This window comes from Myodes glareolus, chromosome 25 (genome assembly GCF_982192425.1).
Source record: "Myodes glareolus chromosome 25, mMyoGla1.1, whole genome shotgun sequence".
In the NCBI taxonomy this organism is placed as follows: domain Eukaryota; kingdom Metazoa; phylum Chordata; class Mammalia; order Rodentia; family Cricetidae; genus Myodes; species Myodes glareolus.
In genome coordinates, this window is record NC_142050.1 from 2,314,486 (window position 1) to 2,332,783 (window position 18,298).

The window sequence follows — 18,298 nt, forward strand, 5'->3', positions numbered from 1 at the left end:
TCATGGTAAGCTCTTTACTCATGAGCCATCTTTCCAGCTCCAAGAGTTCATAATACAAAACACAGTTATTTAAATGATTTCTATATACATTCATTTAAAGAGGACATAATGCCTTAAATAGTAAGATTATTTTTGCATGTATTTTTCTCATATTTGTTTCTGCTTTAATTGTTCATGTATTAAAGGAACAAGTACACCATTTGAATTAGGTTTGGCAGAGACATCATGCTGTAATGGCTTATTTTTTTTAATAATAAAACCATTGTGTCTTCAAACCTCATCTTTCTGGACTCCTATCTGTGAAGTAATAGCAGATGTATATTGCCAGACAATATCCTTAGACTATTTCACCTATTTTGGCGTTTGTATTTGTCAACTATTGGTGATACGCATCTCTAAGCAGGAAATATTTACATCAACAAAATAAATAACACTCTCTCCACAAACTGGGAATTCTACAGGATTTCCACAGCACCTATTTATGTCCATGGAAGAAATTTAGCTGTTGTTTAGGTATTTGGCTCTTATTTCCTCACAGAGAACAAACAGACTTCTCATTTTTCCTCAGCAGTCTTATTTTATGCAACAAAATATAGAAGAACTCAAATTTTATACTGAAACTAGTGTAAACATTTAAGTGGAAGATACTATCCCAGAATATAGGACTTTTCTATAAGGGTAATGCAGTGCCTCCTTACTTTATTCTAGAGAATTATTTTCTAATATTTATCATGTCATAATCTTACCACATATTAATGTCTCACATATCCTAGAGATTCATGCCTAAAATACAAAATTACCATACTAAATTTCCTCACTATTAACTTTCTCTCCGCCAAGTTAATAACTTCATCATAAGTAATACAACCAAGTATATAGATAAAACTTTATGTTAAATCCTTCACTGAAATTTTGTTCCCAAGTATCTTAGAAAGTTATTGTTTCAACAACAACTAACAAGGTCAATGAATTGGCACTGGATAATGAACTAAGTTCTTTCAGAAGCTTTCTTTAAGCTTACTTGATTGAGTCAAAGTCACAGAGAAAGTCAGAATGCACCCTTCCTTCTCAGTGGGATGTTCTCATATGTGGCCGGTACTACTCATGCTCTGGTTAAATTCACTTATCATACAACTCATAATTAGGTTGGCTGCATTTGAACTTGAGGATGTGTGAGTAAAAGAAAATAGAGGATCTCATCTGTCCATGGTGGAAACTTAGCTGTGTCAAAGGAATTTTTATTGTATGACCACAGGGCCCTCATGGGTTTGCAAAATTAATATGGGAAGGAGACACATTGCCTTTGAAGATGATAAGGAATAGATCTTGTTTTCTTCAGAGTAGAGTTCAAAGTATGTTTAGCTCATTTCAGTTTTCTTGCTAATTTATCATGCTCAACAGCACATGCTCCTACAATCCCCATAACTCTTTCAAGAATTACTGTTATTTATGTAAATAAAAATGACGATGATAATAATAACAAATAATGAAGGGTGACACTTCAAGAACTTTGTTATGATACTGTCTTGCTGGGAATGAAGATGCAAAATAAAGTTGACCCTAGAATAAAAACAAAGCAGTATTTTAAATGTGCTTACTTGAAAACCAGGTAGATCCCCAGGGAAGCAACCAAAGCAGCAATCGACAAAGAATGACCCACAAGAGCCAGGTAGTACAGGACATATGCATTCTATATCAGAAAGAGTTGGAAAATCATTTAACTATACAAACCAAGGATGTGTAGAGAAACAGTAGCTTCTATTTCTAAATGTACATATAAATCAATAAAGATTTACACCTTAAAATGTATCTTAAAATTATAACAAATATTTCAGAGTATCAAATTATTTTTTCTATATTAATGGTGTACATAGAAACAAACTTTCAAAGAACCACTTTCATTTTCAAAGAACAAAATTCCTTGGCACAAAATCATTTAAAATGTTGCAGAAGTGATTTTAAATAAATGAAAAGTTATTATTCTTAATCTTAGTAAGCAGTCTAGGAATCCTGGGTTCCTGTGCTCAGCAACAGGTATGTCAAATTCACTTAATTGTAGATGGATAATATTTCCAGATTCCAACTGAACCCCGAAACTTAGAACAACTCAGAGATTAGGGAGGCTTGTGGCAGAGCTTTTCACATTTATTTAACTCTAAATTCAAGGATATAATACCTTTCTATATCAATTTAAGTAAAATAGAAAATTTCCATTAGTGTTTTATTGGCTGAAGAAACCAACATTATCCTTGTAAGCAATTTGCTAATTCTATCCTTTTTATAACCACAATTAATTTATTTTTGTTCTCTTGCTGTTACGTTAGCCGACTCAAAAGAATATTTTCCTTAGTAAATTCAGAACATTATAGTTTCTTTTTTCACATCTGGTACCTGAAAGAGAATATTTCTTCTCACAGTCATTTCTTTCTTACACGTGGTAAAGTCTTTGAGGAGCTCAAACAGCAGCATTGAGAGTAGTTTATTGATTTGTATTGCTCCTAATGCCCTAACTAACATAGTCATATGAACCTAATTAACATGTACTCTTGAAATTCCTTACGTGGTTATATCACATTCATCAAACTTCATTAAGTGAATAGTTCTCCATTAGGGAATAGACATATATCTATGATGTGGAAGAGTTAAACATTTTGTAAAGAGGCCAAAGACTTTTGTAACTTCATCTGATTTTGAAGGTGTCCCACTAGTCAACTGGTCTTTATTTACTTTGGTTTTGTTGTTATTTTTTTAGTTTTAATAAAGGAAAACATTTATATGTTTATGAACTTTTTAACAGCTAAACAAAGCATGAAGTGCTTTTAGTTACTTAAAGCACAGGCCTCTCTTTGAAGGAAATGTTGTAGCTTGCAGGATTCTTCAGAGATTTTCTTTACAGCTAAATATTGATGTCATTTCTCCCAGCTCTCATGGCAAAGGAGTTAGTGGTAGATTTAGTAATATCTTCAGATTTTTAATGTAGCTAACGACAAAATAGCATATGTTTCCCTTCTCAAGGGACTTAAAATAAAAGTTTTAAAGCCAAGATATTATTAAAAGTATTTTACAGCCTGTAAGGCATGAATATTATCAAATCGGAGTATACACCTCTGGAAATTATCTGTACTGCTCTCAATATATCAGTGGGTCGTTGGTAAGCTTCACCAAACACAATAGTAAAATTGAGATCATATCCAACATGTGTGTTAAGAGAATGTAACTTTAACTTGTTGATTTCTGAAAACTGGAGCTTATGGAACTCTCTCAGGAGGAGGAAGATATTAATGAGCTCCTTAAAATGCTGCCTAATTTCTGGCACCAAAGGAAATCTCATTATGTGCTGTGTATAGAGAATTATCTTTATCATAACTGGCCTTACTTTACATTCAAGCAAAATTATTGCTACTGAGTACTAACAAGAAGGGAAATGCTATTTTCCCTAATGTTCTAAAGAAACCCTCTTTCCTTACATAGCAATCTGTTGGTCTTTTGTTTGTTGGTTGTTGGTAACAAATATCACATAGTTCTGCATCCATTTCCATGAACATACAATGGCACTCTCGTCCAAGATTAAATTTTAAGTAGAGCTTACATGCAGCTTCTCAGAAGTGAAAGCATTACACAGAGTATAGTTGGACCAGGTTCGATTGCTGTCAGGGTGTCTGAACCACTCTCCATTTTCATCACAGTATTTTGAAACCTTTTCTGTTAACGGAACAGAATGGTAGTGCATTAATATCACAAATCTCAAGAAGAAAAGTAATAGCCTAAAGTTCACAAGCCATTCCTATTGGTGAATCAAATTGTAGAACACAAACATAGAGATAACATGGAACATCTTTCTACTTTGGCATTTAATGTGATAGAGTGAGTCTAGGTACAGGGTCTCAGAAGTCTCCTTGGTAAATGCTCCTGTTTACACTCTATCATATTACTGTACACTACGTCCTCTTCAGAATCCAATACTGAACTCACTTGTTCACTATTTGCTTTTGTGCTGTATGTGTGTGTGTGTTTATGTTCCTGTGTGTGTGCGGTCTGTGCAGAGCACAGAGGCAGGTGTATTATAAATTTTCTCAATTGTTTTTCCTCTTGTGTTTTGAGACATGATCTCCGAATGAACCTAGAGCTCGCCAATTTGGATAACTTGGATGTATCTTTCTGCCTCTGCTTTCTCAGCGCTGGGATATAATGGTGTGCGTCTATGACCAGATTTTAACGTGGTGTTGGGAGAACAAACTCGCATCTTCCTGCCTTTACAAACTTGCTGATTGAGACTCCTCAGTCCACCCCATCTGTCTTATACCTAGAACTTCTTCAAACATGAAACCTCTTCACATTTTACTGGAGTATTTTTGTGATACTAAGATGTAGCCCTATGTCAACAAAAAAACCTAAAGAATTGAAATGTGTTGAAGACAGATGTGCTTTTCTTTAGAAGTGATTTTGACTCTTAGCTAATATGAATCCATCTAAAGACTAGACTGAAAAGACAGATCTATGACTGGAAATCTCCACTTCACTTATCAAAACCTTGCCTTTAAGTTAATATTTATAGCTAGTTTGGCAAGAGCTCATTGCAACTTTCGATCTGGCTTACTACTCTCAATTGCAGAACAGCTTTTTTATTCCAGTCAAGTCACCTTAAATGAAGTTGCAGATCAAGATAAATGAATCGTCATGTGCTGGACAGAGATAATAAGGGCTTGAAGGATTCTCATCATGCAGCGTTTTAGTTTTCGTTTACAGGAATGCAGTTCAGAATCCTTCCTCCATACAGCACTTTCCAGAGGGAGATTCCTGGAAGTGTCTGGCCTACACTGGTTTTTTATTTTGTTTCACATTATTTTTAAAAAGAAATCCTTGATTATACTTTGATTATATCTATTGTTCTGGGATAGGATTTTGGCTTTAATGATAAGTGAGATCTTCCCTTGAAGAAAGCCCCTAAAGTATTTTCCAAAAAAATATCTGATCCTATGGAGATCTAGAGAAACTTAAATACCTTTGACTAGATCAGAATTTTTGACATTTGCAAAAATATCTCTTCTTTTTCTAGAGACTGATATGTTTGTCTCTAGCTGATTCCATCTATGTCTGTTTTGTCATCTGGACCTCTTTTATAACTAAAGTTTATATATCCTTCTCAGCATCTCCTAGATTTAATTCAGTGGGACAGATCTTTCTTTTTCTTTGGTGGCTGGGTATAATTTTTCTGGCTCTCACCAGGCAGTTCCTGTAGTAACTAACTACCACCACTAACCCTTTTGTGTCTGCCTTCTCAAACTCATCTGGTGTACACTGCTTCCTAAGGCACAGCTGTTTAGTATATTTAATTGTCCTGCCAAGCCCCTAATCACTTCTAGACCTGGATTTTCTTAATCTTTTATTAGAGTCCATTTACCCAATGCCTTTTTCTACTCACATTTTTTTTCCTGTATAGTTGTGGACTGAAGATGTAAGAATCTACCCATATGCCACTGTACTATTTATAAGTATTGATTATTGAACTACCTAAATTTCATCTAACAATATGTGTGTGACAGGATCAAGACCTGAAAAATCAACATGTCTTCTCCTAAAAATTATGAATATAAAACGTGTACACGTTTGCATGAAGATTAAGAAATATTTAATTCTCTATTGAGGGATGTCAAGATCATATGCTGAGCTAGAGTCACCACAGTTTTGTGTTAAATACTGTAAGTATAAAAGGAGATAATAAGTATGAAATTACAGTGTGAAAGGTGATGTCAGTGTGAAATATTATATGTACCTTTCATAGTTCAGGTGCATTTGATTCTACTTGTCCACTTAACACATTTTTAGTCATAACAAAAATCATAACTGAAACTAATGACCTTACCAGTTACGTCAAAGTCTGGAAAGTAGTCTGGGCAATGCTGATAGGCTGTCACTCCAGCTGGCGTGTCATCCCAGCACAGCCATCCGTCCCAGGTGCGGTTGCAGTATGGACCTGGGAGTTTAGAGAGAAATTGACATTGGAAGATGGGACCTAACGAAAGGACTGTTTAGAAGAAGCTGTCTTCACATAGGAGGCTGGACCCTACCACTGCAATCAAGACAAATCATACTTCAAATGAGCCATTTTTACTTTGGAAATAAACTTTCAAATGATTAATATATCTGTGGAGAAATATCTCACTGGATAACAGGCAGGTTCTTGTTTTGTTTTGTAAGAAGTTATGAAGTTGGCTTTTCATAAAAGAAGGAACTCTAAATATTGCATTTCTGTCCATTTATTTAATTGATGGGGAAATATAACGTGTTGCTCAGAAATCATCAAATGGGATCTGAGGTATGTTTATAAGTTTTTACTTATAGAAAATTAACATTTTTAAGAGTGTTTACCCAAGAAGCTGAATTTAAATTGTAACATGCAAGGCAAGTCACGTTCTGCATTGCAGTTTGAAGAAAAACTCAGTGAGGGCATTATTTATCAAAATTTATGACACAAATTAATTTCTCAAAATCTGAAATAAACTTACATGAGGATATTTTCTAATTTAATAAAATACATCAGTATGATGCATCTAATAAACCTTTTTGTTTAGTTATTACTTAAAGAAAACTGTATATTAGTAGAGTATATTTAATCATTTGCCCCTTGCTTTGTTTTCAAATGTTCAAAGTTATACAAAAGTCTTAATTGAATTTTTTTTAAGTGTTTCAGAGACAAGGATGAGAATGAAAAGGCCTTTTTTGAGTTTTGCTGACAAACATTTTTCATTTTTATTTTTCTCTGGGATTTCCACAGCAGTAGACTACACTTAGCCCTGAAAATATTTAGGCTGTTACAAAGAAGAAATACATAGATTAACAATGCTTCCTGAGGCAAACTCTTTCCCCTTCTTATCCCCAATGGAACTGTGGGTGGGGTAGTAAGAGAGAAGAGATAGCAGAGGTTGTCAGTGAATTGACATCGAAGGAAAGATATGCCTAATTAATCCAAACAAGACAGGGTTTGCACAGGTTCTGCCTCAGGCAGTCTCTGCTCATCTCTTTCCATTTCCCCGCCATCATTCAGTACTGTATTGTTCCTGCTTATTAGGTGTGAGTGCTGTGATATTGTTGTAATTTTGTCGGAAGGGCAAATGACAGCCAAAATGATGTTAGATGAAGTAGGGGGAAATCATTGTTGCTGCACAAATAGACAAGCTCAACATAATGTGGGGACTGTGAATCTATTCTGTTACAGCTATCCATCACTGTAGACCTTGGGAAGAAACGCTCTTAAATGATGTTTCACATATAGGTTCACATGACTACTCTTACCTTCTCCTTCATAAGGGGGCAGCTCCTGTATTCTGTCATAGCAACTGTACTGGGCTTCCAGCAGCTTCTTGCGCCCAATAGCATACAGAAATGCCTCATTAGTAGGGCTGGGTTCACTGAGATTGGCAGGGGCCTGAACAACTGGAGTTGGGCTCTGTGTAAAAGGTAAAATCATTACTTAAAAAGTAGGTCATAAAGTAACACATAAATAAAAGTGATGATTTTAAAAGTATAAAAACTTTTTTATTTATAAGAAACATTTATGCATAATTCCACAGAAATATTCTATACTAAATGTATTACATTTCACATTCATATTTTATCCATTTATATTTGTACCAATATATATTTGCTATTAAGAATATAGGGCAACCATACACACTCACACACACCTTGATCATCTCCTATTTTAATTTCATTGTCTTTGGAAAGTTTACACATAAACAAAGTAAATAATTTTATTTCTGAAACATCTCCATTATTAAGCCAACTTTTCCAACTTTTGAAATCTTAAGAATCATAACTCACATATTTAAAAAAGTAGAAATGGTGGAATAAATATGCTTCCCTTTTGTAAATATTTTCAGATAAATTTTGCTCAGGTTTGGATTGTATGCTCTGTCAAAATTTGCTTCATTTATCCTTCAGAACAAACCAAATAATAAACTTCATATTGGCTCCACGAGCGCTTGACCTGCACACAGTCATTCATGTTCAGTGAGGAAAGCAAAGGTAATACTTAAATGTTTATATTGGTACATCAGGGTTCAGAACAAGTTGACTTTGTTTTCTATTTCATCACTGCCACAGGTCTTAGCTTCTTGTAAGTTGTGTTTTTGTACATATGTGTATGTGTGACTATTTACTGAAAATGAGAAGCCAAACATTACTGAGGATGCAGTACTGAAGCAAACAGGTGTGAATCCTGCTCCTGTGGAGCGCACAGTCTAAAACACAAGTGTTGTGCATGTTCCCGACACGGGTCCGGAGGAGTGGGGATGGCATGGAAGTGGGAGCAGGAGTGGTTGTGCTGACTGGAGTCGACTCACACTCACCATTCTTCCAATACTGAAACAAACTCCAGTGAACTTGGTTTGGAGCTTGGTTCAGTAGAGATTGTTTCAACACTGAAAGAATAAAATCAGAACCTCTGTTGTCAGATGAGCCATGGCATTCTGGACCTGCTCCTGGTCTGGTCCTTGCTTGAACACTGAAGGTGGGATGTTCCCAGTGGTTCCTGAATCTCTCAATGACTTTCTTCCTAAAATTACACACACCTTGGGTACTCCATTTACAGATGATGAATGGATAGATAGGCAGATAGAAATGTGTAAATGCAGATAGAAACATCTATTTCTAATCACGAAATTAGTACTGATTAAAACAGTATATTTACAATATTGTAAATTAAACTTTTCTAATAATTGCATGCAAATAAATTACTAATGAGATAGCATTATTTTCAACAGTAAAAAGGAAAAATAAAACCAGCAGTGATATCATGAGACAATCAAGCAATATGGAAGATGTGAAGAGATTCTTCTAATTTTAAATATTGTACTTATGCTAGCATGACGCCATGCTTACAAAGGTGGCAATGAGACACAAGCATGTTACATAATCTTAGAAACCAAGCTACCTACCTATCTGCCTACTGATATCTTAGTTGTTGTTCTATGTAGCAGTTTAGCTGTCATATATGTGGTGTCATTCCAGAGGATTGCAGAAGGTGTCATCACACATATCACAACCAAGCTGCCACAGCAGCAGTCAGCAGGTGAGGCATTACACTTTTTTACTTTTGCAGTAAATGTTCTAAATATCTCCCATATGTCAATCCTGTAGTAGGTTCTCAAAACTCAGCAGCGAATTCACTAGCATGGTTTCTGCCCCCATGGAGCGTACATTCTAGAAGGCTTAATTCATACTGAACATGAAGGACAAAAGAAAATATCTCAAATTAAATGACTACATGTTAAGGCAACTCCTAATTTGACGTGGGACAATCAGTTTTTTATGAGGGGTTCCCAGTGGTTTCTAGAACTATTGTAACAGTTAGAGCCTGTTCAGCCTTGAATGTTCAAAACAGTTCACTTCTTCTTAGTTTCTGCTCTGGATCCATGCTCCTGTGCTGAAGACAGCACTGCATGCAATTGTATCAGGCACAATTGCTCACAAAAGACTATGCATTCATTGAGTTTCTAAACATTTAAGTGAGAGGAAAGTGTTAAACAGCCTATTTGAGTCATTACTAACTTTAACATATCAAATGATCCCATTATAACCCGTAAATTAGAAAAATTAAAGTAATAATTGTAAGAAAGAATATTAGCAAGGTTTAGAAATTGGCATAATTAATAAGATTTCCATGCCAATATCCTTATCACTGAGTGTATATGTTACAATTACTTATGGTTTCGAATTATGTTTTTCAGGATAAGTAAGGATAAGGTGCAGTGCTCTAGTGTATTAACCCTGTTTTCCTACTGTGGTCAAGTGCCTGTTTGGTGTTCTACACAGACAAAGAATAACAAGAATCAAAATACTTCTGGAAGAATCTTGTTTCTGTCTGTGTTTCCCTCAGTATTGTCCTTCTTGCCAGTGCCATCCTCACCAGCATTGTCTGAGTGCTCCCTGCTGACCAGCACTGTCCTACGTCCGTAGGGAGTGGCAATCACTATGTGACTGATGCAGAAGAGACCACAGGATGGTGCTTGTCCAAAGACAAAAAAATCTATTTTAAGGACAAATTGGGAAATGAGTTGGTAGAATTTAATAAATATATTGTGAGTACTTTTTCACATTAATCTGTTATATAAAAAGTGATGGTTTAGGTTAATTAAGAGCATTTTACTTAAATTTCTTTCTGAGGTATATTAATAAGAAATAAGCTGTTTGGGAGGAATTGGTGTATCAAATTTTATGTGATGGAAAAATTCTTCAAAACAATTATGAAACTAATACAAAGAACACAATTTCTTTCTGTCATAGTAGAAACTATGGAGTAATCTACATACCCTACTCAAACATGTTTGGTAGAAAAAAAGATGCCTATAAATTATAGTTATTATAGCCTATAATATGTAAATATATGCATTTTCTATATTATAAAATAGATTAGCAAAATCTTTGAATAAAATTGATCTGTTAGCTTTGTAACATACCAAAAATGATCTGTAGTCTAATTTATTTTGTTAATCTTTAGTAGTTTTTTTTTTTTAAATCATACCTATTTCTTCCCCAAGTTTTTCCAGGGAGGGAAAGAATATTTTCAAAACATAATTAAATTTAAAAGTTGTTTTAAAATATAAAATACTAAGAAATAAAATCATGTCCAAAATCATGTGCTTTATGATCAATAAATACCTTACTTCTACATTCATAAATATTATGTAAGGGTTAGGCATCTGTCTACCTTTCCAACACTCTCATTGAAGGACTTTGTTTAGATTTATGATATGGAGTAACATGAATGCACAAGTATTAGGTTAATGTTATAAAATTATATTTTGCTAAAGAAATTTTCACTAGTTTTAAGTAATGTGTCACTTTGGCAGAATATTAAGCTAAGAGGTACAAAATGATTGCTAGACATTCCCATAAACATTTATTTGATCTACAAACAATCCCTTTCAAATTATATTCATATTTACCAAAAAGCCAGTAATTCTTTTCTTTACTTATACAGGTGAAGGAGTCTAGGTGGACTTACAAACCTGCCACTACATGGTAAAGAATAAATAAATGATGTCCTGGAACCCATTTCAATCCTTGCTTGGGTATATAGTATGAGATTTTAAATGATATTTATTGGCAACTGTGATTCAGCCTCAAATGTTGTTCTAATATGGCAGTAAAGATTTAGACAGCCCTCATTTGCTCATCTCCTGTTTACATAATATTGAAGGTCATGTGATGGTATGTTGATGCAAATAGATGCTGATAGTGTCTTCTAAAGTAATTAATCGTCTAACTAACTAAATCTTTATGAATAAAGCAACATGAAGTTACCTAATGTGAACCTGATCTAAAAAGCTGCAGAAGAATTACAGAGTGCCAGTGGTTCCTCAAATACTGATCAGAAATATTTCGGAATTCAGTCACTAGACTAATGGAGTTTAGTTTCTCTCTCTCTCTTTCTCTCTCTCTCTCTCTCTCTCTCTCTCTCTCTCTCTCTCTCTCTCTCTCTCTCTCTCTTTCCTTTTGGGTTTTAGAGTTAAGATTTCTCTGTGTAACAGTCCTGGCTGTCCTGGAACTCACTCTGTAGACCAGGCTGGCCTTGAACTCACAGATATCCTCCTGCTTCACCTCCCAAGTGCTGGGATTAAAGGCATGTGCCACAACCACCCAGTGGAATTTAGATATTTTAAAAGTATAGAAGAGTTCAGAAGCGACAATTCAAACTCACATTTGAAATACACGCAAAAATACTTATTCAGGAAAATTCTCAACTTTCTGTATTATGGAGATGACTCAATTTCTTATAAACTTTTCCAAACAAGTGGAACTCAGTTGTCTAGATAAACTATGATGATATTTAAAATGAGCAAAAGTTCAAAGGAAAGACTTGTTAACAGATGTGAGGAAAAATGACAGTTTAAAGAAACCCAGTTTTGGATTCCTTGCAAGTGTCAGTTCACCAACATTCAGACACTCTTCTCTACTCTGCACACTTATTAACACAAGTGGAACACTTTTCTGCACTTACGAGAAGAAGCAGGAGCAGCAGAGTGAACCGGTTCACCAAATGGAACCTCAGCTTCGGTTTGCGATGGTTCCCCCTTCTCCTAGAAATACACAAAAGTAACAAAGATTTAATAAATATATAGATCAGATATCCTTACATCATTCCCTCTTTAGACACACTAAATATAACATATGGAAACAAGAATATTATACTAGCAGGTACATGTTACATTGTCCCTTCTGTTAACCAGACTGGTGTCCTTAAGACACTATTAAAAACTTCTGATCATATCTATTAACGTTTTATTTTCAGCTCAAACAAGATTTCCTGGCTTTAAAAGGTTTTAAGTTGAATGAAACAGTTTAATACAGGTTATAAGAAAGAAAGAAAAATATATAACTGACCATGTGGGGGCAGGGAGCCAGGGGAAATGAGTATGAATAAGATAATCAGGTCATAAAATAAATTTTAGAATATCAAGCAGTATATAGGTACAATTTTAGCACTAACTTTATAATAGCACTAACTAGTATAATTTATTATTATTTCTCAAGTTTAGCAAACCATGTGTACTACGCTATAAAACAAGCAATAGGAAACAAAATACAATACCCACTAGAATGTTCACCAGATATTCAAATCATGCCATTAAAACTTTTTTCACTGAGACAATTTCAATAGTTTTTATTACTGATCTAAAAGGCTAATTATAATAGTTGGCATATGCATAAAACAAATAATACATATACAATGTATTTTCTTTGAAGCTTAAATATAACAATAACAACTTTGCATTTCATAAATGAAATACAGGCATTCTAAGAAATCAAGAACCATCAGCTGACTTGAATAGTATGTGTCACCAGTGGGAACTGGTGAATATTGCAATGGGACCGTCAGGAAGAACTCATTTTCCTGGGCATCAGCAAAAATCTGTGGTTTGTGAAAGATATATAACATTAGGTTAACTTCTAAAGTAATTTGAGAATGACAAGTTTTTTTTATAAATATGTTTCTTTAAACTTCAAGTTTCTATTGAGAGTAAAGTTCTTCCACAACAAAGAATGAGTACATCATTCAAGAGCTCACTGCCCCTGCTCAAGAGCCCAAGAGTTAGAACAGATTGCTCTGCCACAAACATCCAAGAGATTATCATGAACTTGCAGATACCTACAAAGATGATAAAGAGGTGAAAATTTTAATATATACTACATTTTAATTATTAGTATTTGAGTGGAAACTGCATTTTTATTAGGGGTGAGAGATTATGATTGCATCTTAAATGGTATAATTACCTCTAACACTATATCCATTCTTTTTCTTACATATTTAAATTGGAGTCTAAAAAGTGTGTGTCATGCAATTGCTTTTCTAAAAGAGTAAGTTATACTCAATTTACATATTAGTACAACAATAAAGGGAAACTACAAAGTATAATTTTGACATGCTACCTTATATTCTGACTATTGTTCATTAGTATTGATTGATCCACTTAGTAAATTAGACACATACATGCTTATATTCTAAGGCATTATGAAGAATATGGGTGAGCTGGGTGAGACACAGTTCATGTTAGAGTTGAGCACTTCGGAGAGTTAGGAAGTTGGTATGCATTTTAAATTATGATGTGGACAATAACTAAAATATAGACTGAACTAAACATTCATCAGCCCTGAAAATACAGATCCAGGTAATTTCTGATTAAAAGGACCAGAGTAGGGTTTATATTTTGACATATAATAGGAAAACTAAGCAGGATTGTGAAAATCAAAGACCTACAAGGAAGGGAAAATACAAAAAGGATGTGGAGATAAGAGAGAGGCTAATTGAAGAATACTAAGTTGAAGAGACTAACTTTGCTGGAGCAGAAAGCCTCTCATATGATGGAAACAAGTCTGGAGAAGCAGACTTTTGAGTATGTAGGAAGCTTATTTAACTAAACATTCTTTGCCATTTAGCATATGTACCATATACCCTGACAGTTTTACTTGATGCTAGGTCCACTCAGATAATTGCTTTTTAATATATCTATGCATGTCCAGCACCCCTCCTAATCATTTAAATGTGATTATTCCTATTATTCATAATGGTGCTTTTTGTGGGCTAACAAAATAAGAGAGACATACGATTGTGAGTTTTTAAACTGTCTTCGCCATATCACAATGGTAGTAAGTCAGAATTGCTATTTTCCTCCACACTTTTCCACACCAGAGCCTTATTCAATTATCCATAAATTCTCTGAGTGAGAAACTTGGGAATCAACCTAAACTTTCTCTTTATTTGATGACTCATTTTCCAGAAATTTTAACCACTTGAAAATGATTTTTTTTTTGGCCTGATTGGTCAAATACTTCCAAAGATTTTGTAAAGTTAACTGGGTTGCTTTAACAAACCAAGAGATTAAGTGAGATTAATGGTATAGGGACAGCTGATAAAGTTGGATCTCTAAATATCAATCATGGTGATGTGAACAATTTTCACCAAATCAGTTGTTTCCTCCCATGACCTAAACAGCTAATATCTGAAGTTCTGATCTGAGGGGCTTCAATCTAAAGCAATGGTTTTAATCAATTTCCATATTGCGACTGAACGTTTTAGTTGAAGTGACCAACCTGTTTTATTAAAGTCTCATGCCTACACCCTGTGTTTCATCTGTGGGAAATAGAGCCAGCCAAATACTTCCACATAGACTATGTGAATTATAAATTTAGATTCAATTTAAATAAACACTGGCAAGACAAATATTGAAATAATTAAAAAGGCATAAGGGCAGAATCCCTTTCTAACGAATTCATAACTTAGAGGAATTTTCAAATATAAAAAATTATGAGTAATTTCATCATCATGCCATTAATTAATGGATTGTTAAATGCTGTGGAGATTCTCTGTCATGTCAGCAGGTTAACTGCAGCTAGTTACAGTGTGTCTTTTAACAATAGAAGAATGTTTTTAAGGAGTTCTGGGTTACATAGCAAATTTGGTATTTATAAGGAACAGCAAATCCGACTGTAAAGTATATTGTGCTATTTACCCACCCACCAATGCATAGATAATCATCAATGACAGAAAGATAAACTGCTTGGTCTCATGGTTTATTTCAAAAACAGAAACCAAAACCAATGACATGTTTTTGAAGGCCAGAGGTTACACAAGGTCTATTACTGTTTCTGGCCTGGAACTTTTCAGATAGGCTCAGTTAGCTGGGTTGTGAGCCAAGGGAGCTACCTCTGTCCACCTCCCTGTCAGTGGGGTTTCTGGTGCACTCTACCATGCCTGCACTTCTGAGATCTTAAAGTGGATTCTAGAGAGATTCATTAAAGCCCCTATGCTTGTACTTCATCACCTGAGTCACTTCCTCAGACCCCAGTTGGTGTGGGAGGTCCTTCTATCTATGTGTTGCTTTTATTGGCTAATGAATAAAGAAGTTGCCTTGGCTTGCGATAGAACAGAGTGGAGCTAGGCAGGGAAAACTAAACTGAATGCTGGGAGAAAGAAGGCAGAGTCGTCAGAAGCCATGGAGCCACCAGAGGAGGAAGACTCAAGCTGCCAGTCAGAACTTTGTCGGTAGGCCACAAGTCTCAAGGTAAAATATAAAATATTGGAAATGGGTTAGCCAAAGATACAAGAGCTAGCTAGCAATATACTTAGGCTGTTGATCAAGCAGCGATTTAAATAATACAGTTTCCATGTGGTTATTTTGGGTCTGGACATCCAGGAACAAAAAAGCGTTCTACAACACCCAATGGCACATTTTGAAATTCTACTTAGAAATTTTTTCCTTCATAAAATTATAAAAGAGAATATTTAAATAAGTTCTACAGAGATGTCTTTACATTTAAATGAGACTCAATACCTATTTAGAAAGATATTAATAGAAGGGTTATTGTCCTAAATGTGAGTCTATTGTAAGGTGTGGAAATAAATAACTCGCTGATTTCCCACTCTTCTCTTTTAGATCTGTGGAAATCATGGAGTCTTATCACCAATGCTGTGTCTGAGGACATGAGGAATGCAGTTTAGAAAGCATTCTGAAAATCCATTAAGCAGAATTTGTAAGTGAAATTAGATGAAGATTTAAAGATTGTATATGATTTGAGAATCACAAATAATAATATTCATAATGGTATTGACCCATAGTCTTGTTGAGGCTTTTTTGTCCTCTGTGATACGTAATCTTAGGCTGGCTAATGCAACCCTCCACTTCTCATGTATAAAATGAAAGGGTTTTATTAGCTGATATCTAAGGCCCTTGAAACTTGCTATTCCCCAGTTCTTGTAACTGCTCAAGCAACCACTTCCTAATCTTTTATATGGTGTTATGATCTTTATTATACTCAGAAATCAAGGTTTTTTATGAAGTTGCACTTGACCTCTACCCATAAGCCAGTATCTTGTTTAGTCATTAAAAATAAAGCATTAGATACTTTATTTGTCTGAAAAAAAGGGGAAATGAGAATGACAATGTGGGGATCTAATCTCCATTCTTTTTGCTAATTGAATTATTTGTTTAAGATGAGATTTTGTTCTAATAAAAGAATTTGCTATTCTAGTTGTGGCCAAGACAAAGAAGATCCACTTTTTAGTAGTGTCATATCCAATTTCCACACAATGAGAAAAAGCCATTAACTCTCTGTGTGAGCGGATGACTTTATTGCTATTACAACATATACTGAAATTTCCAGTGTAGAGTCCCAGTACTTTTACAGAGCAGACACCTTGCTCATTCACACTTGTCTCAGTCCCTTACATGACAAGGGCAGATAACTTATATAGGTAGAGACTCATAAGGGCAAAGTAGAGTTTAAATGAAGACTAGCATTCTCACTAATGAACTATTTTAAACTTTACATTTTTATTATGTTTTGTAATGGACTTCACATGCGTGATCTCAGTTGTAAATCATGAGAACCATTAATGGGGGCAGCAGATATGGACCTGTTTACTTTATAGAAAAAGAAAATTACATCAGAAAAAAAGCTTTCTTATGGCTTACCATATGTTTAAGGCTAGAGAGAAATCTAAGAGCCAAGTTGCAAAAAGTCACTTGGTTAGTAATGATGGATGAAACCTATATAATACACTACAGAAGAATACACTATGGGAGCAATTATATTAAGCTGTCATGACATCGGTATATATCCTGAATCTCCTGTGTGTGCATGCTTTATTTGCATATATTCTTTTCATACATTGATTACAGTGTTTGATTCTGATGAAATAATGTATATATATACATACCATTGACATGTGTTGTAGAATATTAATTTAAGTTGTGTTACATTTATTTATGCTGTGGAATATTTGTTTTAATGATGCAAAGATGTGTTACATTCTTGTATGCTATAGAGATTTGCATTGGCATGGATCTTGCTTTATTGATACAAATGTAAGGTCAATTTTGTTATATGTATATATTTCTGCTCTTGATTAAGGTATTGTGTTTGTACAGCTCATTTAAAAATGTGTAATTAAGAAATACACATTAATAGAGAGTCATCTATCATAGTCAAGCTTGTAGTCAGGTTAGTTAGGTTTTCTAGATGTATTTCAGATGGATAGATATTCTTTAGATCTTTCAAAGACTAACAGAATATGGCATTTAAAATTTTTTTAACAACTTAGGACTTTTTATGACATGAGACACATCTGCTCCTGGCAGTACCAATCTACTTCAAGAGGATGACGTGCATCGAAGAGGTTCCTCATGAAGTTTGTTAGTCATTTAGGCAAGAAACTGCTCTTGCCTGAACTGCTTGATATTATGTTGTCTGAACTGGATATGTAGGACCCACAGAGAAATGACTGCTGAACTTGCCTAAAGGTGAGACTGTCCTTCAGGGTTCCTGCTTCACGAAAGAGTCTGCAGGACATTCTGCAGGACACAGAAGAAAGTAACTGAAAAACTGCCAATACAGGTAGAACTGTTTTTGAAATTTCCTACTTCATAGAAAGGTCAGTCAGTAGACTGAAGATGGGTGCCCGCAAAGCTACAGAAGACCTTTGGGTGACTGTCCAGACAGTGAGCTGTCTCTGTCAATTCTAGAATTTTGGAGCTGTTTATAGTGCACTTCCTGTTTACTTAGGTAATATTATATCCTTTTGGAGTTCTTGATGGAGTTGAAGAATACATAGTTATAGCTTTTCTTAGTTTTGATAAAAGATAAGGAGATAAAAATATTGTAATTATAATTCTTGCTTCATACCTTATTATATGTAATTTTTGTTAAAGTAAAAACCCTCCTTTTTTATTTAAACAGAAAAGGCAAAATGGTGTGGGAGGTCCTGTATATGTATTGCTTTTATTGGTTAATGAATAAA

General features: G+C 34.6%; 1 protein-coding gene across 1 annotated transcript in view; it reads right to left on the reverse strand.

Annotated features, from left to right (window-relative positions):
* Calcr (calcitonin receptor) overlaps window positions 1-18,298 on the reverse strand; it is an 82,545-nt gene that overhangs the window by 24,712 nt on the left and 39,535 nt on the right. Inside the window, exons 3-7 of the mRNA XM_085683641.2 lie at window positions 12,002-12,080; window positions 7,294-7,447; window positions 5,864-5,974; window positions 3,590-3,702; window positions 1,599-1,690 (exon numbers count right to left, since the gene is read on the reverse strand). Of these exons, the coding sequence (XP_085539767.1) occupies window positions 1,599-1,690; window positions 3,590-3,702; window positions 5,864-5,974; window positions 7,294-7,447; window positions 12,002-12,080 (549 nt within the window). The remainder of the gene's footprint in view (window positions 1-1,598; window positions 1,691-3,589; window positions 3,703-5,863; window positions 5,975-7,293; window positions 7,448-12,001; window positions 12,081-18,298) is intronic.